At 53.0% G+C, this 27,492-nt stretch overlaps 9 protein-coding genes across 9 annotated transcripts; 5 read left to right on the top strand and 4 right to left on the bottom strand.

Annotated features, from left to right (window-relative positions):
- Positions 1 to 442: 442 nt before the first annotated feature.
- On the top strand, positions 443 to 1,896 carry MSP1-1 (Protein MSP1; the record flags this gene model as incomplete). The annotated part of the gene is made up of 4 exons (XM_032027048.1): positions 443 to 556; positions 621 to 903; positions 962 to 1,334; positions 1,389 to 1,896. The coding sequence occupies 4 exons, from the start codon at positions 443 to 445 to the stop codon at positions 1,894 to 1,896; spliced, it is 1,278 nt and encodes a 425-aa protein (XP_031876557.1).
- A 450-nt stretch (positions 1,897 to 2,346) lies between these two features.
- On the top strand, positions 2,347 to 4,453 carry met-2 (Cystathionine beta-lyase; the record flags this gene model as incomplete). The annotated part of the gene is made up of 4 exons (XM_032027047.1): positions 2,347 to 2,478; positions 2,917 to 2,926; positions 2,984 to 4,311; positions 4,367 to 4,453. 4 exons carry the CDS (start codon positions 2,347 to 2,349, stop codon positions 4,451 to 4,453), a joined length of 1,557 nt encoding a protein of 518 aa, XP_031876559.1.
- Positions 4,454 to 4,917: 464 nt separating this feature from the next.
- On the bottom strand, positions 4,918 to 6,487 carry TMS1 (Membrane protein TMS1; the record flags this gene model as incomplete). Its single annotated transcript, XM_032027046.1, has 3 exons — positions 4,918 to 6,214; positions 6,267 to 6,346; positions 6,437 to 6,487. 3 exons carry the CDS (start codon positions 6,485 to 6,487, stop codon positions 4,918 to 4,920), a joined length of 1,428 nt encoding a protein of 475 aa, XP_031876540.1.
- Positions 6,488 to 8,619: 2,132 nt separating this feature from the next.
- MCH1 (putative transporter MCH1) lies at positions 8,620 to 10,509 on the top strand (the record flags this gene model as incomplete). The annotated part of the gene is made up of 5 exons (XM_032027045.1): positions 8,620 to 8,715; positions 8,797 to 9,424; positions 9,677 to 9,770; positions 9,832 to 9,965; positions 10,025 to 10,509. 5 exons carry the CDS (start codon positions 8,620 to 8,622, stop codon positions 10,507 to 10,509), a joined length of 1,437 nt encoding a protein of 478 aa, XP_031876529.1.
- A 2,834-nt stretch (positions 10,510 to 13,343) lies between these two features.
- On the bottom strand, positions 13,344 to 15,338 carry bst-1 (GPI inositol-deacylase; the record flags this gene model as incomplete). Its single annotated transcript, XM_032027044.2, has 3 exons — positions 13,344 to 13,481; positions 13,535 to 14,551; positions 14,607 to 15,338. 3 exons carry the CDS (start codon positions 15,336 to 15,338, stop codon positions 13,344 to 13,346), a joined length of 1,887 nt encoding a protein of 628 aa, XP_031876534.2.
- Positions 15,339 to 17,575: 2,237 nt separating this feature from the next.
- PMS2 (Mismatch repair endonuclease PMS2) lies at positions 17,576 to 20,878 on the top strand (the record flags this gene model as incomplete). Its single annotated transcript, XM_032027043.1, has 3 exons — positions 17,576 to 17,608; positions 17,675 to 17,771; positions 17,856 to 20,878. 3 exons carry the CDS (start codon positions 17,576 to 17,578, stop codon positions 20,876 to 20,878), a joined length of 3,153 nt encoding a protein of 1,050 aa, XP_031876538.1.
- A 431-nt stretch (positions 20,879 to 21,309) lies between these two features.
- Positions 21,310 to 23,196, bottom strand: CGGC5_v003767 (uncharacterized protein; the record flags this gene model as incomplete). Its single annotated transcript, XM_032027042.1, has 3 exons — positions 21,310 to 22,698; positions 22,753 to 22,948; positions 23,033 to 23,196. 3 exons carry the CDS (start codon positions 23,194 to 23,196, stop codon positions 21,310 to 21,312), a joined length of 1,749 nt encoding a protein of 582 aa, XP_031876528.1.
- Positions 23,197 to 24,307: 1,111 nt separating this feature from the next.
- CGGC5_v003766 (putative NADPH:adrenodoxin oxidoreductase) lies at positions 24,308 to 25,984 on the top strand (the record flags this gene model as incomplete). Its single annotated transcript, XM_032027041.1, has 3 exons — positions 24,308 to 24,604; positions 24,659 to 25,117; positions 25,172 to 25,984. The coding sequence occupies 3 exons, from the start codon at positions 24,308 to 24,310 to the stop codon at positions 25,982 to 25,984; spliced, it is 1,569 nt and encodes a 522-aa protein (XP_031876539.1).
- Positions 25,985 to 26,043: 59 nt separating this feature from the next.
- Positions 26,044 to 27,170, bottom strand: CGGC5_v003765 (putative electron transfer flavoprotein subunit alpha; the record flags this gene model as incomplete). Its single annotated transcript, XM_032027039.1, has 2 exons — positions 26,044 to 26,787; positions 26,877 to 27,170. 2 exons carry the CDS (start codon positions 27,168 to 27,170, stop codon positions 26,044 to 26,046), a joined length of 1,038 nt encoding a protein of 345 aa, XP_031876556.1.
- Positions 27,171 to 27,492: the final 322 nt, after the last annotated feature.

Raw genomic sequence — 27,492 nt, 5'->3', positions numbered from 1 at the left:
CCCTCTGGGACTTGGGCACGCACCTTACCTACCTAGGTACCGACCTACCTTAGGTAAGGTGTGCTAAGCGTGAAGCGTGCCGTGGCGGTGGACTGTCGTAGCGGCCTTGATGGGCGCTCCACAAAGGTGTGCCGGCGTCTGGGTTACCTTAGCCGGCATGTGGCTTGACTTTTTGCTCGAGGAACCGCGGCGTCTACTCGGCTGTCAGCGCCACGCTCTGCCAACGTCTTTGATTTAGAGGCTCTCGGCTGAAATATCATCGACAGACACGTGTACGCCCAGGGACTGTGCTAAGATTTTGACCTGAGCCCTGTCATACCAGCAGAACAAAAGCGGCAATTCAGTTCTGAAAGGATTGCATCTTTGAAAGGGTTCCATCGGCATTGAACAGCGTATACTCGACCGAATTGACTGCATCGCTTTGGTCGCGACGCCAACCCTCATGACGAGCGACCTGGATCGCTGGATTGGCTCCGTTGGAAAGCTCCTCGGCATGGGTGAGCGAAAGAGAGGTTTGGGCGATTTTGCCCTCGACTTGCTGTTGGTGGCTGGCATGGTAAGTCATGCTGTTGCTGGGCGACAGTTCAAAGAATACTGACAACGACGACGACGACCTCCAGATGGCAACAGGAGTGTACCTAGCCCGCAACTTTCTTTCGTCCCTTACGAGTACTCTTGCCGATCCCGATCGAGAAAAACATGAACAGGCGCGTCTGCAAGCCAAAGCTCACCTCGAGCGGTTACGCAAGGGAAAAACCATTGGGAAGTCGGGCGACGACACAGGGGACGACGGCAGCGTGTCTCGACGTGGTCCCAAGCCAGAGGACTTGGTGCTCAACGAGTATGAAAACCTGATAGCTTTGGAGATGGTGGCCCCCGAGGATATCTCGGTTGGCTTTTCTGGTTAGCAATCACCCTCTTACGGCCAAATATGCTTACAGACATACTGACCCTGCCACAGATATTGGTGGTCTGGAAGACATCATCGACGAGCTCAAAGAGTCTGTCATCTATCCCCTGACTATGCCTCATCTGTACTCTCATGCTGCACCGCTTCTATCTGCACCATCCGGAGTTCTCCTGTACGGCCCACCTGGTTGCGGCAAGACTATGCTCGCCAAGGCAGTTGCTCACGAGAGCGGTGCCTCATTCATCAACCTTCATATCTCGACAGTGACGGAAAAGTGGTATGGCGATTCAAACAAGTTGGTTCGAGCCGTGTTTTCTCTCGCGCGCAAGATGCAACCGGCCATCATTTTCATTGATGAGATTGATGCAGTTCTCGGCACTAGGAGGAGTGGCGAGCATGAAGCAAGCGGGATGGTGAAGGCAGAGTAAGTGGACGATGTCGACAGCTTCTACTGTCCCAGATGACTGACGATTATCAGATTCATGACTTTGTGGGACGGTTTGACGTCCTCTAACTCTTCAGGCATGCCGGCGCGAATCGTCGTCCTTGGTGCCACCAACAGAATTCACGACATCGACGAGGCTATTCTTAGGCGTATGCCTAAGAAGTTTCCCGTGTCTCTTCCCGGAAAGGAGCAGAGACGGCGAATTCTGCAACTTATCCTACAGGACACGAAGACCGACCCTGACAGCTTCAACTTGGAGTACATTGCCAAAGTTACGGCTGGCATGTCCGGCAGCGATATCAAGGAGGCGTGTCGCGATGCGGCCATGGCGCCTGTTCGTGAGTATATGAAGGAGCACCGTGCAAGCGGCAACCCAATGTCCAGCATCACGCCCGAGCACATTCGCGGAATTCGGACAGAGGATTTCTTCGGCCGAAAAGGAGGTGGCCAGATCTTGATGGAAAACCATGCGAAACAATCAGCGAAGGCGTCAGGGGCATCGGCAGATGAGTATGAAGACATGGTTGAGGAGTTGGGCTAGGCAAACAAATCGGTCCGGAGCCGTTGTTTTACTTCTTCCATATTCTTTTACCATGTGCACACGACTCAGAGGCATGCCGAAAATCTTCGGCGGAAATATACGCTACAGGATAAACATAAAGATGACTGCGAGCTTGGCGGTTGTCAACCCCTACTTTGGAAGGAAAGGGTCAGACGTCGACCTTTTGAGGGGCGACTTGTACAAATACTCGGTGTGCGGAAAGACTGGGGCAATGGAAGGTCATGAGTTACATGACTTGATTCTTGTGCTGATAAGTTCGGGACTCGACATCACGGTCGATGAGTGATTCATGAGTGATTCACGCTGTTCAAGTCGTACCTAAGACGCCATTTGGTTTTGTTACCCAGGTTTTTTTAGTGTTCTAGAAAGAGAAAATTCTTACTAATAAACTTCAAGGTATCAACAGATACCTAAGACGCCATTGTCCCGATGTACTGGGGCAACCCAACAGGTGTTCGACTTCTCAGACAGCAGGCTGGACCGGACGGGAGCAGCTTCTTCGGCCCTGGCATCGGCGCCGCGGAAGATACCGTGCTCTCACGCAGCCAGCTAACCACCAATGTAAAGACGCGCATTGGCCACTCCGCATCTCAATGTCGCCCCGCTATCGCCGACGTTCGGGGGACGTTGAGCACACCGACAAATCACGTCATTCGTGGGGCTCCATAATATCAAAGACGGGGCCTGTACTGCGCTGCGGAACGCTGGAGTCATACCTAATTGCGCTGTGCCCAGGTCCCCTTTTGTAAAACTTCTCCTACACACATCGCCAATCGTCGACTCACCCTCTCTCCAGCAATCACCTGTTTTACTCGAGTACGCCGGTGCTGCGTAGGACAATTGATTTGCTGAGCAATTCAGTCTGTCCGCGGCGAGAAGTCTGGCTCATTACGAGACCAGCGGTAGAGTACTCGATTTCCCGGCCCTCCGGACCTTCGGTCTCATCACTAGTTACGCCCTCGTCCGTCCAATTGAAGGGTCAATCGCTGCTGTACACAGGCACCGATCCGTCAGCACTCGTCTGTTCCATCAGTCTCACCATCGGAAGCTGACTCAAATTCCGAAGCCGACCTGTTGTTTGATAGATCAGTCGGCTTCCCCTATGCCTGCACCATTACCCCGCCATCGCCACCAGTAAACTGTCTCACCATGGCCACACCGCCGAACAACGGACCTGTCGAAAAGTCCAGCAACCCGCTCAAGCGTGTTGACCTTGACGGACACGACCTTCCCCCGTCTCCTGCGCCCTCCAGCCCCCGCAACGGCCGTCGCCGCTATGCCCTCGCCACAGAGCTGGTCTACACCGAGAGCAATGATCAGTATGGCGCTTCCAGCGTTCCCATCTACCAGTCTGCAACATTCAAGCAGTCGAGTGCTACTGGTGGAGGTGAGTACGACTACACGCGCTCGGGCAACCCGACGCGCACTCACTTGGAGCGCCATTTGGCCAAGATCATGAATGCGACAAGAGCTCTCGCCGTTGGCTCCGGCATGGGCGCCTTGGACGTTATCAGCCGCCTGCTGCGCCCGGGCGACGAAGTCATTACGGGAGATGATCTGTACGGAGGTACCAACCGACTTCTTACATATCTTTCTTCGAATCAGGGCATCGTCGTGCACCACGTCGATACCACCCACGTCGACTCTGTCCGACAGGTCATCTCTGACAAGACGGCCATGGTTCTTCTCGAGACGCCGACGAACCCTCTTATCAAGATTGTTGACATTCCGTCCATTGCTAAACTGGTTCACGATGCCAACGAGAAAGCTCTGGTCGTCGTTGACAACACCATGCTCTCTCCCATGCTTCTGAACCCGCTGGATATTGGCGCCGATATTGTTTACGAGTCGGGCACCAAATATTTGTCGGGTCATCACGATATCATGGCTGGAGTCATTGGTGTGAACGACTCATCCATCGGAGATAAGCTGTACTTCACCATCAACTCCACCGGCTGTGGCCTCTCGCCCAACGACTCGTTCTTGCTCATGAGAGGCATCAAAACCTTGGCTATTCGCATGGAGAAGCAGCAAACCAATGCTCAGCAAATCGCAGAGTTCCTCGAGTCTCATGGCTTCAGGGTCCGCTATCCCGGACTCAAGTCTCATCCCCAATATGAGCTTCACTGGTCCATGGCGCGTGGTGCTGGTGCCGTTTTGTCTTTCGAGACGGGCGATGCCGCTCTGTCAGAGAGGATTGTTGAAGCTGCCAAACTGTACAGCATCAGTGTCAGTTTCGGTTGTGTCAATAGCTTGATCAGCATGCCTTGCCAGATGAGCCACGCCAGCATTGATGCTAAGACCCGGAAGGAGCGGCAGATGCCGGAAGATCTCATTCGACTGTGCGTTGGAATTGAAGACGTCACTGACCTCATTGAGGATCTCTCAAGAGCTGTAAGTAATCGATCGTTATGACCTGGCTGACCAGGAGTGTTGACAACATCATTAGCTTGTTCAGGCAGGAGCTGTTAATGTAACCCTTGACGGCTTCCATGCCACATCGTCCGTCCGGCAAGCTGGAGAGACCTCGGTATGATACCCGAGTGGGAACTTCCCAGCCGCTTCGCGGGCGATGAATGGAAGAAATTCCATTGCATTTCATGCTAGGGTTCTGTTCGACGCAGCTGGGTTGGCATGAAGCAGTAAACAGTGGAGCTTGATGACCGTGGAAAATAAAGTAAATATAGATTATTGTTGATGTTTGACTGGTTGCCCTAGCCTTTCCATCCAATTGGGTGATTCGAGGTATAAATTTGATTCCGATCAGGAAATGCAAGTTTCGATTCGGACTGCCGATACTCCATATGGACAAAAGATCGCACGCTTGAAGTATACAGAAATTAATGTGACAGTAACAGATCAGAACATTCAATTCGCACCGATATGCCACACTAGTCTAACACTAAAACGAACCGCCTGGCAAGACATGGCACAATGCGACTAGCTAACTCCGGCCCCCACGTGAAGCCTCTGTAGGCTCTTGATGCAAGAAAATGACGATTAGGAAAAATCGAAGCGGTCTGGCAAAACCACAGGCGCAACCAAGGTCCAAGCATACATCGCGTAGCATACCCAAGCGCTCACAATCTTGACCCAGCTTGCCCAGTAAGATCGGCCGACAGGCGCAAAGTTACCATCATTGTGGTCATCCCAGCTCTGAGTAAGCAAAGTAGCAATCCAGGTCGTGGCCAGGAAGAAAATAATATGGAAGACGCTGTAGTTGTATTGAGTCCTGGTGCGCTCGTCATCACCCGGGGTATGGGTCCCGGTCTCGCTCTCGTCGTCGGAGAGGAGGGCATCGGCTGGCAAGCTACCCTCCTCAACTGCCCTGCGAAGAGCCTCTGCCCGCATTTGCTTGTGTGCGTTAGGTTGCTGAGTCACAAGATCATGCTCATCTTCCTCGGGGAGCCGAATGCCGCCCGCAGAGCCCAAACCGAGACTTTGCGTAGCAGCCCGAGTCGTCGTGTATGCCACTGTGAGCATAGTGACTATGGCACCAATGACAATCGAAGTTGTTCGAGTACCCTGAGCCCGTATCAGAGGGTTGCACTGTCTGTCATCAGGCTCCATGGAGACAGCTGACATTGTCAGGTATGTGCAGTAGACGGCGACCATTGCCCCCTGAGCGAGCCCAGCCTTGGGATTGTACTCCTGAACGGTGGGATGAACCGAGATAAAGGAAATTCCAACCCAGAGCAAGAGGTTGATGGTGATGGCAGCCTGGTTCATAGCACAACCGTCCTTGGCAAAAAAGATATACTGGACAATAGTCATGGCAAGCGAAGCCAAGTACATTCCCAATGTAGAGCCGATGAGTACCGTGCGCCACACCTTGGAGTCGGTTTCTTCAATCTGCTCCAGGCAGTACTCTGCCCAATTGTGGGCAAGATCCACCAGCAGAATAAGACCAAGGATGAGGAACAACATGCCGCCCACCTGAGCAATGTATGAGCCCCAAAATTGGAAGAACTCGTCGGGGATCAGGAATGAGAGGACTATCAGAGCGAGCCATGCGATGATCTTTGGTCCCCAGTATCCGTTTTGAATGGCAGCGCGCGGGTTCTTGGAAGAGCTCACACCGAAGAGGAGACCGGCGAAGATAAGGTGGAAGAGGCCAAGAGCAAAGTTGAATCGATGAACGGCCATCCAGCCGTAGCAGTTGCCGGTGGGACAACCGATTTTGACATAGTCAAGCATCAAATGTTCCAGCTTTTTGATCGCCCATGGCGTGAGCATTATCCAGGAGAGAATCGAATTGACGAGGAGTATAAGAGCGTAGCCGATACGAGTAGCGACACTGTCATGGCAGTTAGCTCCGCATTGTCTCTCGCGGTGTTGTAGGAACATACCTATTGCCGCATTTCCCGCATGCGCTGCACACGGCAGAACACGTAGCCGCGCCACAGCAACTGGCAGCAAAGCCGATGAACTGATAAGCGTTAGTCGTAAGGAGCCGTTTGCACGACAGACAGTCACATAGCTGGGCTTGTGAGCCAGGCGAGATGGGAACTTAACCTACCGTGCCCATGCTTGGCACTGCCATCAGCGGCAGAGAAAGCAAAGCACCCATGGCGCCGTTCCGTTGGGGTGTGAACAATCGATCGTAGGTCTGGTTTCAATTGAGTGAGAAGAGACGGCGAGCTGATCGTAGTGTGGTGTTGTTGTTGTTGATTGTAATGCTCACGTACTTCGAGTGGTGCGAGCTTGGATGGGTAGACGGTTTACGACTGGCGCTGGCAGCGACTCGTTAAAGGCAACGCCGCTCCAATGTTGGAGGCTGAGTGGGCACGTGCAATTACGTACCTTATCTTAACTAACCTTTACCTTTTGCCTTGCCTGGCACATGTAGGCATTACATAATCCAAGGCGGTAAGGTAGCGCTTCGGACTTCTACAGGTCGGGTCCACGGGTATGTCACTCCGAATTTCCGGCTCCACCTCAACCCACCTACCTAGGTGCCTACTTACGTACACTTGTAACTGCGGTCGGGTGCACTGAATTCCCTAAGGCACCTACCTAGGCTTAGATTCGCGGAGAGGCCGACTTCGGCGGAGGTCGGCCGGCACTGCAAGACTTCCGAAGGCATTGGCCCCGTCGCCACGGAACCCACCTGCTAAACACCAACTTCACTGTGATAGCCCGACTTGCCTCAATCCAAGCATACTGGACAGTGCAATGACACCCGAAATGTGAATGCTTGGACTGACCTGCCAGAGCAAAGCATTGGTTGTGCACCAAGGGTCTTGGTCTACTAGAGTTTCAAACTCGCTGGGGTTTCCAGGTGCATTTGGCACGAAGCACGGCATTGTCGAGTTGTCTCGCGTGCCGTCTGTTATCAGCTCAAACCCACTTCAAAATGTGTGCTTCATGCATGCCGGGCACAAACGTAAAATAACGTTTCCCATTTGGTACTCAGTGTCTTATCTATTCTACAGTCATGCAACGACTGCTCGTACCTCGGTGTTTGTGAGTGTTAACATGCAACCTTTGTCTATCGGCCACTGATCCTGCACCCCGAACTTTGCACCCCGAACTTTGGACTCTATACTACATATAAGAATAAGGACTTATCCAGCTCCCACCTGATTGCACTGGCCCGAACTGCTGGGTCGGCCGCAACTACTGAGGTGTGCTAGTGCCACCTGACAACTTTGTCTGCAGGTCAAATGACCGCCTGCACAGATCTTAAGTATCCAGAGAGCGGTTGCCGAGACCTAAGGGCCAAGTTTGACAGAATGCCCGGCGGAAATGGGGGGCACGCTCTTGAGCAGAATACTCCGTACTCCAAGAGCAATAGCCACTTATTGTCTGCAGGGGCTTTTGGACTTCGTACCGTCTTCAGGCTCGGACTAGGCCAGGAGAGCAATCAGGCGACAGCAGCAACAGGACAGAGATGGCGAGATTGGCGTGGCAGGACCGTCCGTTTGACATATGCTCGCGCTGCACGCCTAGATGCCCAGAAGATGCAATGTATCGAGTACTGCGGCTTTTACGTTACCAGTATGTAATACCCAGATTACTATTGGTACTCGTTACGTAGTGGTTTGGCCGATTTGACAAGCCACTTTTACCGGAAAGCAGATTGCTGCAGCGTCGCTGCAGCCCGAGGAGCTCATCCCCAGGGGGCACCCAATTGCTTTCTTCCCAAGACCTTCCTGAACCTCCACGACCCCTGTATCTCCCTACCTAGCAAATGCAGGTGCACGGAGCTGGTCAGGGAACCTACCACGAGTATCCGCACCTACGTTGCGATTTCCGCACTCCGCAGGAGGATTCGTGATCCCAAAGATAAGGGATCCGGCATCGTCCTGTCCTCTTAACCTCACTGCCACCACCACCACCTTCCTCCTCCACCACTCCTTTCCCGCCTACCACCAATAACGCCTACCACGATCGCTGTCGCACCCGGCCATCTCTTCTTCAACACTACGAGCATTCTACGGCTGCTTCTTCTTCTGAAATCTTCATGTTGCATGCCTACAGTATCACCCGCATCGCCATGATCATTGCACCTCCGATAGTCCAAGTACACTGAGCCGAAACATCCCAATAATCACATTCATCTCTTCGAGTGTTTGCCACCATCGCTTCCGCCGATCGTCTCTTCCCCAATTGGTATCAACGAACCGACCCCGACAGACATCCGTTTTCTCAAAGCATGGTAGCTTGAGAACGCGCGTTCCTCGATTCGAAACTGACAAAATGGCCAACCCGAAAGAGAGGGAGAAGGAGCTGCACCGCGCGCGCCTCGTCGCCAGCGTCGCGGCAACCGTCATCTCCCTTGCCTGTGGCACCAACGTGAGTTGGCGCCTGGATCGTTCCCCAAAAGCACCATGTTCGCAAGAGGACCACGGTCGCTAACAAGCCGTTATTGTGCAGTACGTCTACTCAGCATGGGCACCACAATTTGCCGAGAGATTGAAACTCTCCTCGACCGAAACGAACGTCATCGGCCTCTCAGCCAACTTGGGAATGTACTCACTCGGCGTTCCCGTCGGCATGCTAGTCGATCATAAAGGCCCTCGGTCCGCAGTCATTGGTGGTTCCGTTCTGCTTGCTCTCGGTTACTTCCCTTTCCATATTGCCTACGATCACGCGGCCGGCGCTGTCCCGCTTCTCTGCTTCTTTTCGTACCTCACCGGCCTCGGCGGCTGTATGGCCTTTGCTGCCGCTGTCAAGACGTCCGCCCTCAATTGGCCTCATCATCGCGGCACTGCAACGGCTTTTCCCCTCGCTGCGTTTGGCCTGAGTGCCTTTTTCTTCTCAACATGTGGCACCCTCTTCTTTCCTGGAAACACCAGCGCCTTCCTGGCCCTACTCTCATTTGGAACCTGCGGCTTAACTTTCCTCGGCTTCTTCTTCCTGCGTGTCTGGCCCCATACCAGCTACCACAGTCTGCCCGCCAGTGACGTCCTGTCCGGCTCACAGCAGCTTCATCGTACGTCCTCGGAGGAGGCAAAAGCCAACCGCTCCGGTCCTGGGCGCCGCTCTTCCTTGGTTGAACCTGGTACGTCGCCCAAAAACACAAAAAATACTACTACAACCACTCTCAATCCCACCGCCGACAACGAGCCGATTACCCCTCGGAATGAACCGCCTGCGCCGTCTCGCGAGGCTGATGAGGCGCGAATCGAAGCCGTCGACGACGCCGATGATTATGAGCCCGACGAGACGTCCTCGCTAGTGTCGAGCTCCTCTTCAATGCCCGGTGATGTGTTTGTCCAGAGTAGTGTTGATATGGATCGTTCCCATCGTGTAGATATTCGTGGTTGGCACCTGTTTCGTGAACTCGACTTTTGGCAGTTGTTTTGCATCATGGGCATTCTGACCGGTATCGGGTTGATGACTATCAAGTACGTTCCTCATACTTCCTTCCGCTGTCTGTGTGAATCAAGTGCTAAACAGCATTCTCAGCAACATTGGTAACGACGTGAAAGCTCTTTGGCGCCACTGGGACGAGTCAGTTGATGAGGCATACCTCATCACCATGCAACAGCTGCACGTCTCTATCCTATCCCTGTGCAGCTTTGCCGGCAGACTTTTGAGTGGTACGTCATCCCCGACTTGGCATGGCCACACAAACCCCAAACTGACCTGTCGCGAACAGGTGTTGGCTCGGATTTCATTGTCAAGGTCCTTCACGGTAGTCGGGTATGGTGCCTTGTCGCATCCAGCGTCGTGTTTTTCGTAGCTCAAATTCTGGCGCTGAATGTAACCAACCCTCACCTGTTGGGCCTGGTCTCTGGCCTATCAGGCATCGCCTATGGCTTTCTCTTTGGTGTTTTCCCCTCAATTGTTGCTGAAACATTCGGTATTCACGGCCTCAGCCAAAATTGGGGTCTGATGACGCTCTCTCCAGTTGTTTCGGGCAATATTTTCAACATCTTTTACGGCAAAATTTACGATCAGCACAGTATTCTTGGGCCGGACGGCGAACGCGTTTGCCATGACGGGCTTAACTGCTACCGCGCCGCCTATCTGATGACCTTGGCGTCGTGCTCAGTTGGCCTCGTTCTGACGCTTTGGGTCATCCGACACCAACGCGTGAAGTGGGCCAAGGAGGAGAAGGACAAGGCTGAGCAGCTGGATTAGCATGGCAGATCGTTGAGTTGTCATTGGACTGGCTGCTTGTCAACCACAACGGATCCTTGATATTGAGGAGAAAAACTGCCGATCTCAAACGGTGGAGAAGAAGCACTTCTAAACGTGGTCGTCGCCGATCTGGCGTAGAAACCACAAAGGACCATATCACATAGACGGCGGGCGTTTGATTTGGGAGACTTTGTTATGGGGCAATGGCGCACTCTGGTCATAGAATGATGGTAACTTTCCATAGTAATTTGCGTGAAATTTGCACATGGCATTTCGCCAGCATTTCATTCTCGTCAAGCGCTGCAGCTAGAAGATCGTGACACACCGTTAGCGATGATGCATGCGATGATACATGTGCCTAAGTAAACACAAGGGGCCGCTCCAACTACTTGCACCGTTTCCATTACCCCTTCCCTCTTGCTGTGCCTCTAATGCCTGGCAAATGCGGAGCTGTCGGGTGGGCGCACCTAGTAATCATATTGGTCTTCCTGACCTCGTCCTAACAGTTGTGCAACACCTCTCTGATGTCGAGGTTGCGGTCTCATTTGGACCGCGGGCGCATTAAAAAAAATCGCATCAAGCGCTAGAAATCCCCCCTCCCGGCGCAGCATTATGGCAGTAGCCTGAGAAGCGAAAATGCCCTTTATAACCTGTTCTCCGTCTCTTGTAGCGAATCCATCAGCTCCAAACATACATTTACATTCGTCCCCCCAGAGTAGCGTCAAGAGAAAGAGCGAAAGGAAAACCAAAAATGTATAAAGCCGGGGTGTGTTCAAAGGCGCCATGCCCATTCCAGGCGGAAACTTGTTCGTTTCAGCGCCTCCAGCCAAACACGTGAACCGTATGAACTCCAAGCCAATGCAAGATGCAAACGAACAAAACAATAATACCACGAAAGACTGTGCCGACGCCAACATCGTGGTCTAAAGGTCCGGTTTCAGCTGGGCACCAAACCGAGGCAAGGGAGGTTCTGGCGCCAAGCAAAGAAAGCCGAGACGTCTATATTGGAGAAGACAAGAACACCTGACCAAGGAGCACCTGGGCAGTACCCACGGCAAGGGGGTTTTCGGGACTGCCTCTTATGTACAGTGTGCGAGAAATGAAAAGAGCGTGGCTTTCAATGAAGCCGATTCGCACCGGCTGCCTAGACATCGCGTGCCGTTCACTTCACCCGACATGGTGTCGCGCCGGTTTCTTATGGTGTTTTGCCGCCCTTTCGATCCGCATTTGAACCGTTTTCAAATATCGAGCTGAAGCCCGCTAGGGGCCAATTTTCTGCTGTAGAATGAATCACGACCAGCCATGCTGCCACCAGGTTGACGAGGTAATGTAGCATATATGCATAAGAAACCCCGTAGATAGCGGCGTAGATTGCCGTTCCGAATAGCAGCACACTGGTCAAATGTCTGAGCTTGCCAGTGACCCTGGGCACCATTTTGCCAGTAGTCATGTTCTCCACTAGTAATATGAACGGCATAATGGAGAGCACGTTATGGTGCGATGAGAATGGTGTAAGCCAGTGTACGGCGAGGTTGCGGATCCAGACGGCTAATATCGGCAGATTGATGGGAAGTACCCATAGCATGAGCAGCAGAATCGAGTGGGCGTAGTGATAGAAGTCAGACGCTGGTGCAGACTTTTCGGAGGCTATTCTGAGAGCCCTTACAACTGTGAATAACTGGACGAGACACGCCACCAAGTACGCGAACTGATACGGAATGAATGTCGAAACCAAAAATAATAGGATGGCGGTGGTTATCATGCGACGCCGAGGTGAGGATGGAACAAATATAGGCGAATGGGATCTCCGCCGTTCGTCTCTACTACCATGGCCAAAAGGATGAACGACTACCCAAGAGTAGACGACGCCGAGAAGCTGTGTAAGCGCCAGAGTTACGAAATGGAGCACGGCGCAAACACCGATGCAAACGACACCGATGAGAGGAATAAGAAACCAAAAGAAAGGATCTTGTGTACCCGTCAGGAGATCGTTGCTTTGGAAGTCGCCAGCAGCAGACGTCGTGTTGCGCCAATGCCAAAACCCACCAGGCCCTGTTGGCCATGATCCCGTCATTGACAATGAGAGAAAGGTCAATGACAGCAGCATGAGTGGTAGGGATTGTCGTAAACAGAGATCCAGACTTTCAGAAAACGAGATGAATGTGCCTGTCGTGTCGTATACTCGGAATTGTTTGCGAAGTACGAGGGCTACCACCAGTAGCGGGAATGCTGCAAAAACCGTTCGATATCGCATGTACAGCTTTCCAAGACTGCCCAAGGCGTCGACCGTTAATTTGACTTGAATGCTGGACTCGCAAGTCGGGTCTGTCCAGAATTGAAAGCTCAGTCCCTGTTCATCATGCCTCTTTGGCCGCAGTGGGGGAGGGACAAATGGCGCCACTCCATGAATGCTGACACTGGCATGTCTAGCATTGACAAAAAATTTCGACTCGTACGGTTGAGCGAGATACTGACGGATCAAAGGAGAAAATATCTCAGCTTTGCCGCCGCAGACCTGGTTGCCGACCTCCAAGTTATAAGCTAGCAAGCTGGACTGAAGAGCAGGGACATTGATTTCCGCCACCATAGGGCGGCTAGCTGGCAGCCTCAATGTCATGCCAAACGCCAACAGTCGTCGAAGGCTAATATTACGCGTCCTGTGCGATTGCGAGTGGTCGCTGAACTCTGCTACAACGAAGTTTGTCGTAGGCTTGAGTGCTTTGTCAATAATAGCAACAAACTGATGATCAGCGATGTCTTCGGTGTCGTATTGTAGATATGAAAATGGACGTGTCGCAGGCTCATTATCCACGGCAAACGGATGACGATGGGACTTAGTCGAAGCGGGCAACAACATGGCGTCGTTTGCGGCGTTCTTGCATGCCAGTCGAGTAGACCCTGTACTGTCTCCTGACAGGTCCATATTCAAGGTGAATAAGTTCGTGGCCTGACCAGGTTGGAGGGGGAACAAGCTGCAAAAGAGCACCTCAAGCTTTCCATGCTCCCCCGATTTATCGAGGCCAACATCAGTCAAAAGAGTGAATCGCTTGCCCTCTGGGGTTCCTTGCGGGGGAACAGGGAGCAAATGAGCCCTCGGTTTCGAACTCAGTCCCAGTTGACGCAATACCAAACGCTCGCCCTGGGCCATGATATCGTTTGCGTTGTCTTCCAGTGTAAGCAGCGTAGATGGGCCCTCGGAAGGCAACGTTTTCTCGGCAATGGACTCCATACCCGTGAGAAGCCATTTCTTGAACACTCTCATCCTCTCGGCTCTGGGTTTTGTCTGCGATGACCTATGGACATCAACAACGTCGTACATAGCTCGGGCCACAACTTTTCTAAATTGGTCACACCACAGAATCGCCTGGTGATCCATGCTGGTCCAGACCTTGGGGATACCGGTGGTAAAGACGGTGAAGCCGTGGGTCTCGGGAATTATCGACTCAACGCTAGCATAGTCGGATGGCACTACCGTGTCCAAGCCCCCTCCAGCAATCGAGACGAGAGTAACGTGCCACAGTGGGTTATTGTTGGCCCACTTCTGCGAGTAAGCTCTGCGCCAGTAATCGTTGATGTCTTCGTAGATCTTTACAATCTGTCCGTCAAAAGTGACAGGAGGACGGGAATGCGGAGCGGACATGGTGATGATGGTATTGATCGAATAAGACTGGTAGTTGGGCATTATGAGCATGGTTCGCGCTACGATACCGCCCATGGAGTGGCCCAGGATCAAAACGGACGTCGGGTCTGGCAGGTCCGGGTCTCGAGCTGACATTCGCGGGTCCATATATAAAGACAAGATATACCGAATCGCCTCATTCAGGTATTCCGCCTGGTCCAGCATGGTCTGTCCATGGAATGCAGTGATATCCTCGTTGAAGTCGACGGTGAAGAAGTCGAGGTTGCGGGCACCAGCGGCGGCGGCAGCCTCGTCATGTTGTAGGGACTCGTGGAAATAGTTTGCGGCCTCTGCTGCTATCGGACGAACTTGTTTGTAGCTTCCAGCATTGCCTGGGATGAATAGAACAGGGACACCTCTCAACTAGAGCCTATGTTAATGTGGAATACCGCGTAGGCGCAAAAGTCCAGGGACCTACCTTTCTTTCGTCGTCAACGCCTTGCTCGCGATATAAATACAGAGAATATTTCGTCGCGAAGCGGGTATGCTCCGTGTCGAAGTCGCGTAGACGTATATACGTGGGTCGCATGTAAGACATCCGGCATCCCTTGGCGTCGAGCTGACGGGTCCAGGACGAATTCAAGATGGCGCAAAGCAGGGTGATGCCAAGAACAGTGACAGCAAGGGCGAGAATGGTGATGGACCACGGGCCACGAAATCGAGAGCGACGAGTAGTGAAGCGCATTTCAGCCATATTTTCAGTGGTCGTGGAGGCTTTCTCGTCGTCGTCTTCTCCGCCTTCGTCGGTGGCGAGGGCGTGATCTCCGTCGTTGTCGTCGAGTTGATGGACACGGACTACGGACTGGGGTTGGTGGTGGTGGTGGTGGTGGTTCGGGGGCTGGCGCTGTGTGTTGCTTCGACGAGCGGCAGAGGATGAGGGCAACGGCGCGGCCAGGGATGGGTCTGGCAAAGGCGACGAAGAAACAGTTATGGGATGGTTGTCGAATGATACATTCGGTCCATGTTCGAGCTTCCAATTGGCGTTGAGTGATCGTCTACTCCTCGCAGAAGACGGTCTCGAGGCAACTGGCAGATGTTTGGGGTGTGCGACAGAATTGCGGGTGCGAGCAGGCTCTTGGATCGTGGTTACAGGAGGCTCAGCAAGAGGGTCGTCGCTGTCGTCGGTCGAACCCGACGAGCGCCTCTTCATGGGTGGAGAGGGCTCGCTCGAGTCTTCCTCGGGAGGAAGTAGTCGGTCGATTGAGCCGTTGGGATACGTTTGGGAGGGAAAGGAGGAGAGAATGGGAGCTGGGGCGATCGTAGGTTAGAGACGATGCGGACAAGCGAGAAGAGGGACGAGAGAAAGAGAGAAGCATGCTACTAGAAGGGACTTACCTCACCATTGGAACAAGCGAGTAAGGGTCTGGGACGCTGAGCTGATGCACTGTGATGCGGAAAGGTTTTGGGGGGGGGACGCTACGTGATGCTAGGTGCCGAGCTACCTGAGGTACCTAGGTAGGTAGGTAACGCGGTGTCGGCTAATAGGTGTTCTTGAGGACCCCCATCAGAGAGTGCATACCTGGTACCCAAAGGTAGGTAGGCAGGTAGAGGCTCGGAAATGTCAATTGGGGCCTGAAGTGGCCTGTGGTTCTGGATGCGACGAATAACCAGCGGCCGTGCAGGCTTTGACAGTGCCTTGAAAGTTCCCGCGGTTCCGCTGCGCTGGGCTGGGAATGCGTGCAGTGATAAGCCGAATACCTACCGCATGTACTTTACATGGACCTGGTAAGTAGGTAAGGTGCCTTAGATTATCTCGTTTCTTCCTTCTTCTATCTACCTTAAGGTACCTAGGTCAGGTAATCACCCATCCCCTTATCTCAAGGTAAGGTTCGATACCTAGGTAAGGTACCTCCGGATACTTGCCTAGGTAGTAGGTATTTCTCTAGGTAAGCGCCTACCTGCCTCCTCACTAACAGGCTCGCCGACCTAGGTGCCTTATGAAAGGTCGTTCTCAGAAGCTTCTGCGACCCGGGCCTCCCGATATGTCGCTGTACCGCACATGCAGAATTAAATAATTGCCTCACATGCACCCTGCACTTGTTCTCATACAAAGCGATAGCTCGGGGCTAAGAGCTGGCCTTGCATTGATTACGAAAGCATGGTGGATTAGGTAGACCCCTGGTCCCCCTCGGTCTCCTTTCCCTCTAATCTCTCGCGCTGCCCCGGCATCCCTGGCCCTCGAACCGCCTATCATTGCCCCAATGTGACATGAAACGTTTTCTGCTTGTTTCTCCAGCAAACGCTGTGTTGGTCGCCGCCCTCGTTTACTTCTTCTTCTCTGTTGACATATATATCCCCTGTCTTTTTATTTTGTTCGTGAACTTGCTTTGCATCTACCTCCGGCACACATGCTCACGCCCGCCGTCTTGGAATGCAAGAGTAATACGCGACCACAAAGTAGCCTCAGAGATAAGCCAGACCAGGTTCGTTGATCTGCTGAGCTCACAAAGCCTGGCCGGAACAAGATCGAGATCCGACGCAGTCAACGGCAGCTAATCTCCGTTACGGCGCTGTGCTCTGCACGTTTCTTTCCATCTACAGATATCCATTGTAGCGGTAGAGATGGCTGGCTCCGCCAATGGCTTCAATAAGTCCATACCTTTCGTAGGAATGTCTTGGCTGGGGACTAGATGTACCTAGACGGATAATTCGCAGTGGACACCTCAGACAACGGCCCGATCTGCCACAAACCCATCAAACCCCCGTTCGGCACGGTACTCGTGTACCCGTGGATGTTCAGTGAGGTCACTGCTCAGGACCAATGACGAGCTTACGATAAATCTCACAGGCGATGGGTTTCTTGGATCAGGGCTGCGTTTGTAACGAGGCCAGAGATGGTCCTCGTTCCTAGAGACGCCGGCCTCTCTACAATTCGCCTCTCTTCAGCGAACCGTATCTTGCCTCCGGAGAAAGATTGGGAATGGCTTTTCGGCAGCGATTGGTCGCTAATTACCCATCTGCTGACTCCCAGATTAGCGGACTGACGGCCCACGTTTCTAGTGTCCACTCACCCTATAAGTCCCGAGTGTCACTCTTTTTTTTTTTTACTAAAAAAAAAAAAAAAAAAAAAACCCCTTCCAAGAAACGCGTCCTTCAGAGCGTGCCAAGGCGTCAATGGCAGTGCATGTAGCGTGGCGACTTGGGCGCGCTGTCTTGTGTTTGGGTCCGTAGGCAAGGATGACAAGATACCGTGGTAACTCTAGCCGCCTTGCTTATGTCAGGTAGCCGACCTCCCTTACCAAGTCGCGACCCAAATGCACCTTGCCTTATCCGGCAAACACACTATACGCGCCTGGCGCGTCTTCCGGTTCAATGACAACACTCGGTTCATCCTCTCGATGGAATGAATGTATGGAGTGTTGAACTTCGAAGAAACTCATCGTCGAAATGGCCGCTATAAAGGCCATCGATGGCCGCACCGTAAGCTTGATTACGCCGCCCCCTGAAAATAGCAAAACCACGACCCCCTGCTGACAACTCTCGAAGGTGCATCAAATACAATCTGGCCAAGTCATCGTTGATCTCTGTTCTGTTGTCAAGGAATTAGTCGAAAACAGCATCGATGCGGGCGCCAGTAGCGTAGGTATGGTTGCCAAACTCATTTCAGTCCAGATATCCCAGCCGTTTCACTCTTTTCCCACCCTTGCTTGCTGACGGCTCATCGAAGACGTTCGCTTCAAGAACCAGGGTCTCGATTCGATCGAGGTTCAAGACAACGGCTCAGGCATCTCGCATGACGACTACGATACTATTGCCTTGAAGCACTACACTTCGAAGCTTTCAACCTACGCCGATTTAGCTACCCTCGAGACATTTGGTTTCCGTGGTGAAGCCTTGTCTTCACTATGTGCGCTATCGCGGTTCAGTATCGTCACTTGCCTAGCAAAGGACGTTCCCAAAGGCACCAGACTCGAATTCGAAATTTCAGGCAAACTGGGCAATACAAGTGTTATTGCTGCTCAGAAAGGCACCAATGTCATCGTCGAGAATCTTTTCCACAATCTGCCTGTCCGTCGTCGCGAACTCGAACGCAACATTAAACGAGAATGGAACAAGGTCATTTCGCTCCTCAATCAGTATGCCTGCATCCAGACAGGTGTCAAATTTACCGTATCACAGCAGCCCAGCAAAGGCAAACGCATCGTTTTATTCTCCACCAAAGGCAATCCGACAACTCGTGGGAACCTCGTCAATATATTTGGCGCCAAGACGATGATGGTTCTGGTCAAACTGGACATGACGCTAAATTTCGAGCCAACCGGTGGTGTGAAAAATGCACAGAGGATTGAGAAGGTTTCTACTGAAGTCCGTGTTCAGGGGTACATCAGTCGGCCAGCGCATGGCGAAGGCCGCCAGACTCCAGATCGCCAGATGTTTTTCGTCAATGGGAGGCCTTGCGGCTTGCCTCAGTTTGCTAAAGTTTTCAACGAGGTTTACAAAGGATACAACTCGTCACAATCCCCCTTTATATTTGCAGACATTCAACTCGACACTCATCTGTATGATGTCAACGTCAGCCCTGATAAACGCACCATCCTCTTGCATGACCAAAATCGAATGTTGGAAAACTTAAGGGAGGCCTTGACTGCTCTCTTCCGATCACAGGACTACTCTATACCAGTGGGGCAGTCATCCACGCAAAAGCTTCATCGAGGTACCCAAGCCACCGTAACCGTCATGGAGGTCGACGGCGAGGGCAAAGGTACTCAGACTGTGGCACAAAACACCAAGAAGCCGACGTTCACAGCGAGTGGGCCACGCCCAGCCATCCAGCACCACGGTTCAAGCTCTGAGGATGAAGAGGATCGATCCCCACCGCGCAGCAAACAAGTCCGAAAGACTCGTGCGACACAGCAAAAAATAACATCACCCGCAGACCTACAGTCGCAAAGTTTGATGAGTCGCTGGGTTGGAAGAACTGCAAAAGACAGTCGAGAACCCGACGAGCCGCGGTCGAACAGGGGGGGCGATACCGGGATATTGACAACTCCCGGACAGCCTGGTGAATCACAAGGAGAAGATGAATTTGCTGAAGAGCCGCCAGAGTCCCCAGAGAAGATGCTGGATACTACGCCAGCAGACACAGTAGAAACCCCTCGGAGGGTGCTAGACTTTCGTGCTCGTCTCGCCGAGCTGGATGAGCGAGAGGACCCCGAAGCACCGTCAAAACATGTACCAAGCACTTCTGAAGGCGGAAAAGCCTCTGACCAAGCTGAGATCCCAGCCATTACGCCGATTAGGACTCCGGTAGACAACAGCATGCCGACAGTGACGCCACGAATGTCGAAAAGACATGCTCCAGATGTTGCTACCATTATCATTGGAGACTCCACCGTCGTAGGGTCAGCAGAAATACACGCTAAGAAATTGAAGCTCGATCAGGGGACAGGACATGCAAAATCCCCCACTAGCAAACCCACGACCTTAGGTTCATCCTTCGGCTCTCGTTTGACACAGATACTTTCAGCCAATCGATCTAGAGATGGGGCGGAAAAGGCCAATGACAGTTTGCAAGATCTAGACAAGATCGGCGCAGCCACGGACGTTGGTAGCCAAGCGAACGACTCCGATTTGCCCAGTTCTCTTAGAGAGAATCATTCAAGCGAGGCAATGGAGACTGTTAGCTTTGTTGAAGAGTTACCACGTACCCCAGGAGAACTCCACAGCCAAATCGATGCACCCAGCTTCAAGTCACCTCGTTTTGACGACGATTCAGCCCCGGATCAGTCTGTTGCGACCGAGCACCAGCCTGAGGAAGATGGGTTGGAACGATCTGAGGCTTCCAGTAAGAGGCCCAGTGCTCTCAATGCCGGAGTCAAGCGGAAGGATGCCACCCTACAACATGAGCAAAGCATAAAGATCAACGAGGGGGGTCTGCACACTCAAATGAAATTGTGGGCATCTGAAATGAAGCGAGCAAATTCACGTCAAACCAACGCCCTCAGTGCCTTGGGCTTGGAGTCGCAAGATGCTGAAGAAGTCCTGTCCCTTATTATTACAAAAGCTGACTTTGGAAACATGACTATCGTTGGCCAATTCAACCTGGGGTTCATCATCGCTGTCCGTTACGCATCAGGCAAAGGGGACGGTGGTAGTTCTAGCAGCGATGATGAGCTCTTCATCATTGACCAGCATGCTTCGGATGAGAAGTACAACTTCGAACGACTGCAGTCGACGACAGTCGTACAATCACAGCGACTTGTGCATCCGAAGCAGCTTGAACTCACGGCTCTTGAGGAAGAAATCGTGATGGAGAACATTGCTGCCTTGAACACCAATGGCTTTCAGTTGGACGTGGACAGGTCCGGCAATCAACCTGTGGGATTACGATGCAAACTTCTTGCTCTCCCTCTAAGCCACGGGACGACCTTTACGCTGTCTGACCTCGAAGAGTTGATATCTCTCCTGGGGGATCATCAATCTAACGAGGGCGTCTCCGCCCCACGACCCTCCAAGGTCCGTTCAATGTTTGCCATGCGTGCCTGCCGGAGCAGTGTCATGATCGGAAGGGCTCTGGCGCATCAGCAGATGGAGAAGCTTGTCCGTCACATGGGCGAGCTGGATAAGCCTTGGAATTGCCCCCATGGACGACCAACAATGCGCCACTTGAGTGGGCTCGGCTCTTGGGATGAGATAGGGTGGAAAGAAGACAAACCAGGCGTGGACTGGGCCACGTATGCCCGGGGCTAAAGGCGTAAGGCGCGAGATGGTCTTTGGAGCAGCATCTCTTCTAATGACTTCCTAACCTGTACCTCGTTTCATTCACACGAAACTGTCCTAGACAGTGACTAAATTCCAGTCAGTTTTCCATCTGTCCTGAGGTAAATTCTGCACAAGCACGAACGTTCTCTGTTTACAGCTGAACAGCGGGAATGATGAAACAGTCGCCGTGCGCAGACTTGACCTCTCTCTTTCTTGTGAGCTAAGTACAACATAATATCCAGTGCATGCGTTGTTCAGGGTCTTCGCCAATGAGTCAGCCTGAGCTGGCCGTCAGCATTTGAGGTCGACATGAATCGTAATATTGTCCCCGAACTAACTCCCGAAAAATCACAAATCCGTAGAGCAGACCATACAGCATCTCATCTCAGTCGAAGGCCTTTTGAAGTTCAAATTCGGCCCTATAGCACGCTGTACCTTGGATAGCCATTCTTCGACCCAGCCAGACCCTCCTCGGCGACTTTGCCGCTCACGTTACGTCGTCCATAGGTGGAGGAGTACGGCTGGTTGTCGTAGTCATTACCGGAGGACACCTGCCGGTTGTTGCCAACCATGACAGGGGGTGTTGCGGCCTTGAGCTCGCCATAGGGTTTTGAGTAGAAGTCAGACTCTGGCTGGATGGAACTGTCGCGGTTGCGTGGCCACGGCTGTCCCGCCAGCGCAGAAAGCCTCGCATCTGCAATATCATTGCTGCCGCTGACCTGACGGGAATTGAGATTCACCTCAGACAAGGCAGAGTTGCGGGGAGGCAAGAACGATGTCTTGGCTCGTGCGGTCGCCGGGTGAGGATTTGATGCTAAAGGATTCGGGTGAGGGTTCCCAAGATCGTTCTCGGAATCGCTACCCGCCAGATCATTTTCATCGTTGTCAGAATCGGAATCCTCCACGTTGTAACGGTGACCCAAAGCTTCGTACCCCTTATCACTCGAAAGCTTTTTCTCTGCTGCAACAGCGACATCCATGGCATGGTTTCTCTTCTGCGTGCGCGAGATAAGCGAGTCCGTGGCGAACCAGGTTTCGGTGAATTTGCCTGCGTTGCGAGCTTGGGTCGGGGAAGAAATAACTCCAGATGAAAGAGATGACCGGGGGTTGTTCGTGTCGTGAAGCGGGACTTCAGTGTAAGAGCCACGGGGTGAAGAACGAGGAATAGACATTCGATTGTATTCACTAGCGACGGCTGAGTTTCTCGGTGAGTTTCCTAGTGGGATCTGATATTGCCGACTGGGGAGATCGGCGTGAGAATCACGTGTGCGGTTGGACAGATCAGAGCCGGCTCTCGTCCGTTGGAAAGGAATGCTGGGCGGTCGAGAAAGGTCTTGATACGGTGCACCGGACCGACGTCGCTCTTCAAGAGGCGTAGAAAGTCGCTTCTCGCCCTCGTCGCTAACGCTGGTCGCGACACTGGATTTGTTCCTCTTATGCTTAGCTCGCGAGGTCAGATGATCCTCCAAGGGGTTCATGTCTGGAGGCATCTGAGTGATTTTGCGAAACATGAAGCCGAGCCAAGCGGAAATGCAGAATGATATTAGATGCAAGCCCCCGGCACCGATGAATGTGTAGCTGACGGCTTGAACAAAGTATTCCACGAGCCCCTGGTCAACCCAGCGAGTCGCCCAAGCTGCGCTATTGTTCATGGCCATCAAGGCACCATATGCGTAGAGAGGCATGGCGGCTAGGTCAGAGATACCGGAAAAGAGTTGATAAGCGGTGGATGACGCAGGGCTACGGTCCCCGGCTGGCCTGGATAGGTGGTAAATGGCGTAGAAACAGTGTACCATCACGACGCCGGGCTAGGTTTCATCAGCATGGTTATCAAGTGAGCGCGTCGTTTGCTGCAAACGTACCGTGATACGCATGACCCACCCAGCGAGAGCCTCGATGTTGTTCAGCAGGATGAGGAGGGCAAGCAGGCCTGCAGCCCCAATTAGTTGCAGGACTCTGAGAGCCAGCTGGACGATCCGTATGCTCTTGATCCAGCTCTTCGTCCGAGGACTGAGGGACACATAATTGCTAGACCTATGCGACAGCACCATCTGAGCGCTGGATGGCGGTTGGTCAGCACGTGATCATCGTGTAGTCCTGGCTCTCAGGCAGAAGAAATCCAGTTGCACAGAAAATGCTCACTCAGGATGGCGATTGAAAGTGACCAACGGCCCAGTGGGCTTGGGCTTGCGCGGCTTCGGCTCCCAACTCGCACGCGTTACTGCTTTAGGGTCGAACTTGGGCTCGGGAAATCGTGAGTCTCGACTGTTGCTGACGGCGTTGTAGAGATAGGGCTGCTGAACCATCTTCGCGGCATTAGACTTGGTCGTTTCGTCCTCAGTCGTAGCAAAAAAAGAGACAGACGGATAGCGAGTGTGTGTGAGTGTGTAGTTTTCAGGAATGCTTCCACAGAAGGCGGCGTCGAGGTGAGCTGGCTGGAATGCCGCTGGCTTGATCCAGTCAGCTTAATGCGCGTGGTTGGGACTTTGCTAGAGGTCTCTGGGAGAAATTGAGCATGTGGGATGATGAAGGAGGGGAATGGCCGTGAGGTGGTGGTGGATGAGAGCGAGAGGCTTGATAGTTAAGAGTACCTCAGCTTGGGGTAAGACGGGGCAGAGGGATGTGCCAACCTCAGCTAGCAAGATGCTACAGAGATGTAGGTCAGGCAGTGAGAGTAAGATAAACCAGGGCAAATCAAGGACTCAAGTGTGCCTGGCTTGACAGTCATTGCCCGTTATCAACATCACGTCTAACGCAGCTTGAAGGCGCCCTTGTTGCCACAGCAACGGGTGTCTAATACGATGTACAGCGCCTGAAACCTGGCCCAGCGCCCAAAGATGGCGTTTCTCACTGGGCTAGGCTCTAAAAGTTGCTTTTTTGGACATCCTAGGTCAGGTACACATCCACTTTTATCCCGCCGCACTAGTCTTTTGCAGGTAACCTGGAAGACAAGGTCGCAGTGAGCGAGCTGAGACCAAGCCCTCATGTTTGCGCCGTCACTTGGGGATTTGAGGATATGCTTGACTACGTACCTACCTCCCTAGGCACCTTGGATCTTAACCACATATTTCCATCTTCACGTCTCCGGACAATCCGGGGCTTTTGCGGTTCCGTCATCCCTCGTCCCCGGCAACACCGCCGCTCACACATCTCCGAGAGGGCCGTATTGGGGGCGGGTCCCGGTACTATATCCGAACTCATCCGATCTGCTACGGTTACTCATCATTGAACCTTTTCTGCTTGGTCTGCCTCCCATCCGTCACTCATAAGCCGGGCTCATCGCACAGTCCTTATCTCCATATCGTTGCAATCACTGGGATTTCCGACGATACACTCAGCTGGCGACCCAGCGGGCAAGATTAATCATTGCTTGACCGGCCCAGCAGCACCACGTGCGTGCTCCAGAACAGCACCGCCATGCTCCTCCTACTTCGAGTCCGGCCGCTTCTAGGCTGCAGCCATGCTCGGCCTCAGGTGGGCACTGGCAACTCAGCGGTCCGCCTGATCAGCACCGAAGCGTCTATCGCAAGGCGAACTCGTTCTCCCGAAGACTCGTTTCGCGTTGCTGTTGTAGGATCCGGCCCCGCTGGTTTTTATGCGTCTTACCGCGTCATGTCTCGGCTCCCAAACGCGAAGATTGACATGTTTGAGTCATTGCCAGTTCCCTTCGGTCTTGTCCGCTTCGGCGTCGCCCCAGATCACCCTGAAGTCAAGGTTGCTTTCTCTCCTCACTCACGTATTTCGGCTCGACTGACGGAACCATCGTAGAAATGCCAAGATAAGTTTGAGGAGGTCGCTGGCTCTCCTAATTTCACATTTGTTGGCAACGTTTCCGTTGGCGAAGCAGGTTTTCATCCGCATAGCTGCACTATTCCGTTTTCGAGTCTACTGCGCCATTACGATGCTATCTTGTTGTCATACGGGGCAGCAAAGGACAGGACACTTGGTGTTCCAGGGGAATCTGAGCTTCGGGGCATATATTCTGCACGTTCATTCGTTGGCTGGTACAACGGACTTCCCGAGTACGCCGGGCTGGCGCCAGACTTGACCAAAGGCGACGAAGCTGTTATCGTCGGTCAGGGAAATGTTGCTTTGGATGTAGCTCGCATGCTGCTTGAAGATGTAGATGTCTTACGCAAAACAGACATCACCGAAGAAGCGTTAGCCAACCTGGCCGTTTCCCGCATCAAGAGGGTTCATGTCATTGGAAGGCGTGGGCCTATGCAGGTGAGCGTAAAACAAAGTCTCCACCGTACGCTCGTAGTTGATAACACTCAATAGGCAGCTTTCACCATTAAAGAGGTCAGGGAGCTGATGAAGATTCCCAGTCTTGCTTTCCATCCCGTCGACCCAACCCTCCTTCCTCCTGAAATCAAGACGCTCCCCAGAGCGGCAAGGAGACTGATGGAGGTAGTAGCCAAAGGCTCAGCTGTCCGGCCCAACGATGTTGCGAGGTCTTGGTCTCTCGATTTTTGCCTGAGCCCAGTAGAGTTTCTCGCCAGCCCGGAATCTCCGTCCGATGTCGGTAGTACCCGGTTGGAACGAACGGAGTTGTCCTCCAAGTTCGACCCCGGTGCCCAGGTTCGCTTAACCGGGGAAACGATAACTGTGCCCTCAGACCTGGTCTTCCGTTCCATCGGCTACAAATCTGTCTCAATACCGGGATTGCAGGAAGCGGGCCTTGCCTTTGATGACCGGCGTGGTGTTGTCATGAACGATGGGCGTGGCAGAGTCTTGCGGCATACCTCGGGGAACTCATCAGAATTCGACGCTTCCCCTGGCGTTTATTGCGCCGGTTGGGTGAAGAGAGGGCCCACAGGAGTTATCGCATCGACCATGATGGATGCTTTCGAGACCGGCGACTCAATCGTACAAGACTGGTTGTCCGGGTTCCCATTTCTGTCCGGAACTGACATGAACACCAAGCATGGATGGGCAGGGATCAGTGCAGAAGTTGGCGACAGGGCCTCGAAAAGAGTATCCTGGGCTGATTGGCAGAAGATAGACAGGGCCGAGAAAGACAATGGCCGTGCTGCGGGCAAAGAACGAGAAAAGTTCACATCCACCAAAGCGATGCTCGATGTTATTTCGTGAGCGTAACAGAGGCCATCACCCATGCATAGACTCATCTATGTAGATTACAAAATATTATATCACTGCTTGACCTTCTCCGTCAACTCGGGCACCTTTTCGAACAGGTCTCCAACAAGACCAACGTCTGCGACCTGAAAAATAGGAGCATCCGCGTCCTTGTTGATGGCCGCGATGACCTTGCTGTCCTTCATACCTGCCAAGTGCTGAATGGCACCAGAGATGCCGACGGCCATATAAAGTTGGGGGGCGACAACCTTGCCAGTTTGGCCTACCTGAAGACTGTTGTCCGCATAGCCACTATCCACCGCAGCTCTGGACGCACCGACCGCAGCCCCCAAGGAGTCGGCCAGTGGCAGCATCACTTTGTCGAACTCTTCCTTGGACTTGAGGCCTCTGCCACCAGAGACGACTCTGCTGGCAGTTGCGAGGTCTGGCCGGTCGGACTTGGCAAGATCCTCGGAGACCCACTCGGTGGTAGACTCGGACTTGGGGTCAATGCCCGCCTCAACGCCTGCTGAACCACCGGCTATCTCTGCAGCAGGGAAAGCTGTACCCCGAATTGTGATTATCTTGACGGGATCAGATGACTCGACCGTGGCAATGGCGTTGCCGGCATAAATGGGACGAATAAAGGTGTTTTCGCTCTCGATAGAAGTAATATCAGAGATTTGCTGAGAGTCCAGAAGCGCAGCAACGCGGGGCAAGAGGTTCTTTCCGAAGGCAGTGTGTCCAGCGATAACATGGGTGTAGCCGCCCTTCTTGATGTTCTCGACCAACAACGGCGCATAGTTCTCGGGAAGGCCCTGCAAAAGAAGAAGAAAAAAAGAGCGTCAGAGAGTCCAGTCCGTATGCAAGATGTCCAAAAATTTCTCCCCTCGGAGAAGAAGCAAACCTTGTCGTATGCGCTGTTGTCAACAGCAATGATCTTCTCTACGCCTTCGACCTTAGCCGCCTCCTCTGCAACTCCCTTGATGTTGCTTCCCGCCACGAAACCGTGAATTGGTCCGCCGAGTTTCTTCGCCGCGGTGATGGCGCTCAAAGAACCGTGGTTCAATTGACCTTCCCTCTGTTCCAAGAGAGCGAGAGTGGATAGTAGACTCCTCGTCGATCTTGATCGGAGCCCCGACAGTCCGCTGGTCGCCCAAGCAGCCCCGCTGACAGCGGCTCTTCGGGTTAGGAACAGCATGATGATTTAAACAGATATGGAAAAGCGGAAAGGTATGCTTCAGTTCGAAATGAGAAAAGAACCGCCGGAAACTTGAGAGAAGCAGGTGTTGTACGACTGTTGCGGTGGACGACGCAAATAGATAGGAACGGTTTGACACGGCCCGAGGTTACTACGCCGAGTTCGCATGAAGCCTTCCTCAACTGCCAATGTGCCGTCATCAGAAGGGAGGGCCTCTGGCTAAACGCCAGGGGTGGCTCTAGGTCGAACGAATCGGCTTTATGTCTGCTTTTCCCGGCCGTGCAGCCTCAGGAACAGAGCGTCGGAGGTCACGTGTGAGAGT

The sequence above is a fragment of the Colletotrichum fructicola genome (assembly GCF_000319635.2).
Source record: "Colletotrichum fructicola Nara gc5 chromosome Unknown KSG_Nara_v1_contig02, whole genome shotgun sequence".
NCBI lineage: Eukaryota > Fungi > Ascomycota > Sordariomycetes > Glomerellales > Glomerellaceae > Colletotrichum > Colletotrichum fructicola.
The sequence above is the reverse complement of the archived record's forward strand: the minus strand, read 5'-3'. Positions and strand labels throughout refer to the sequence as shown.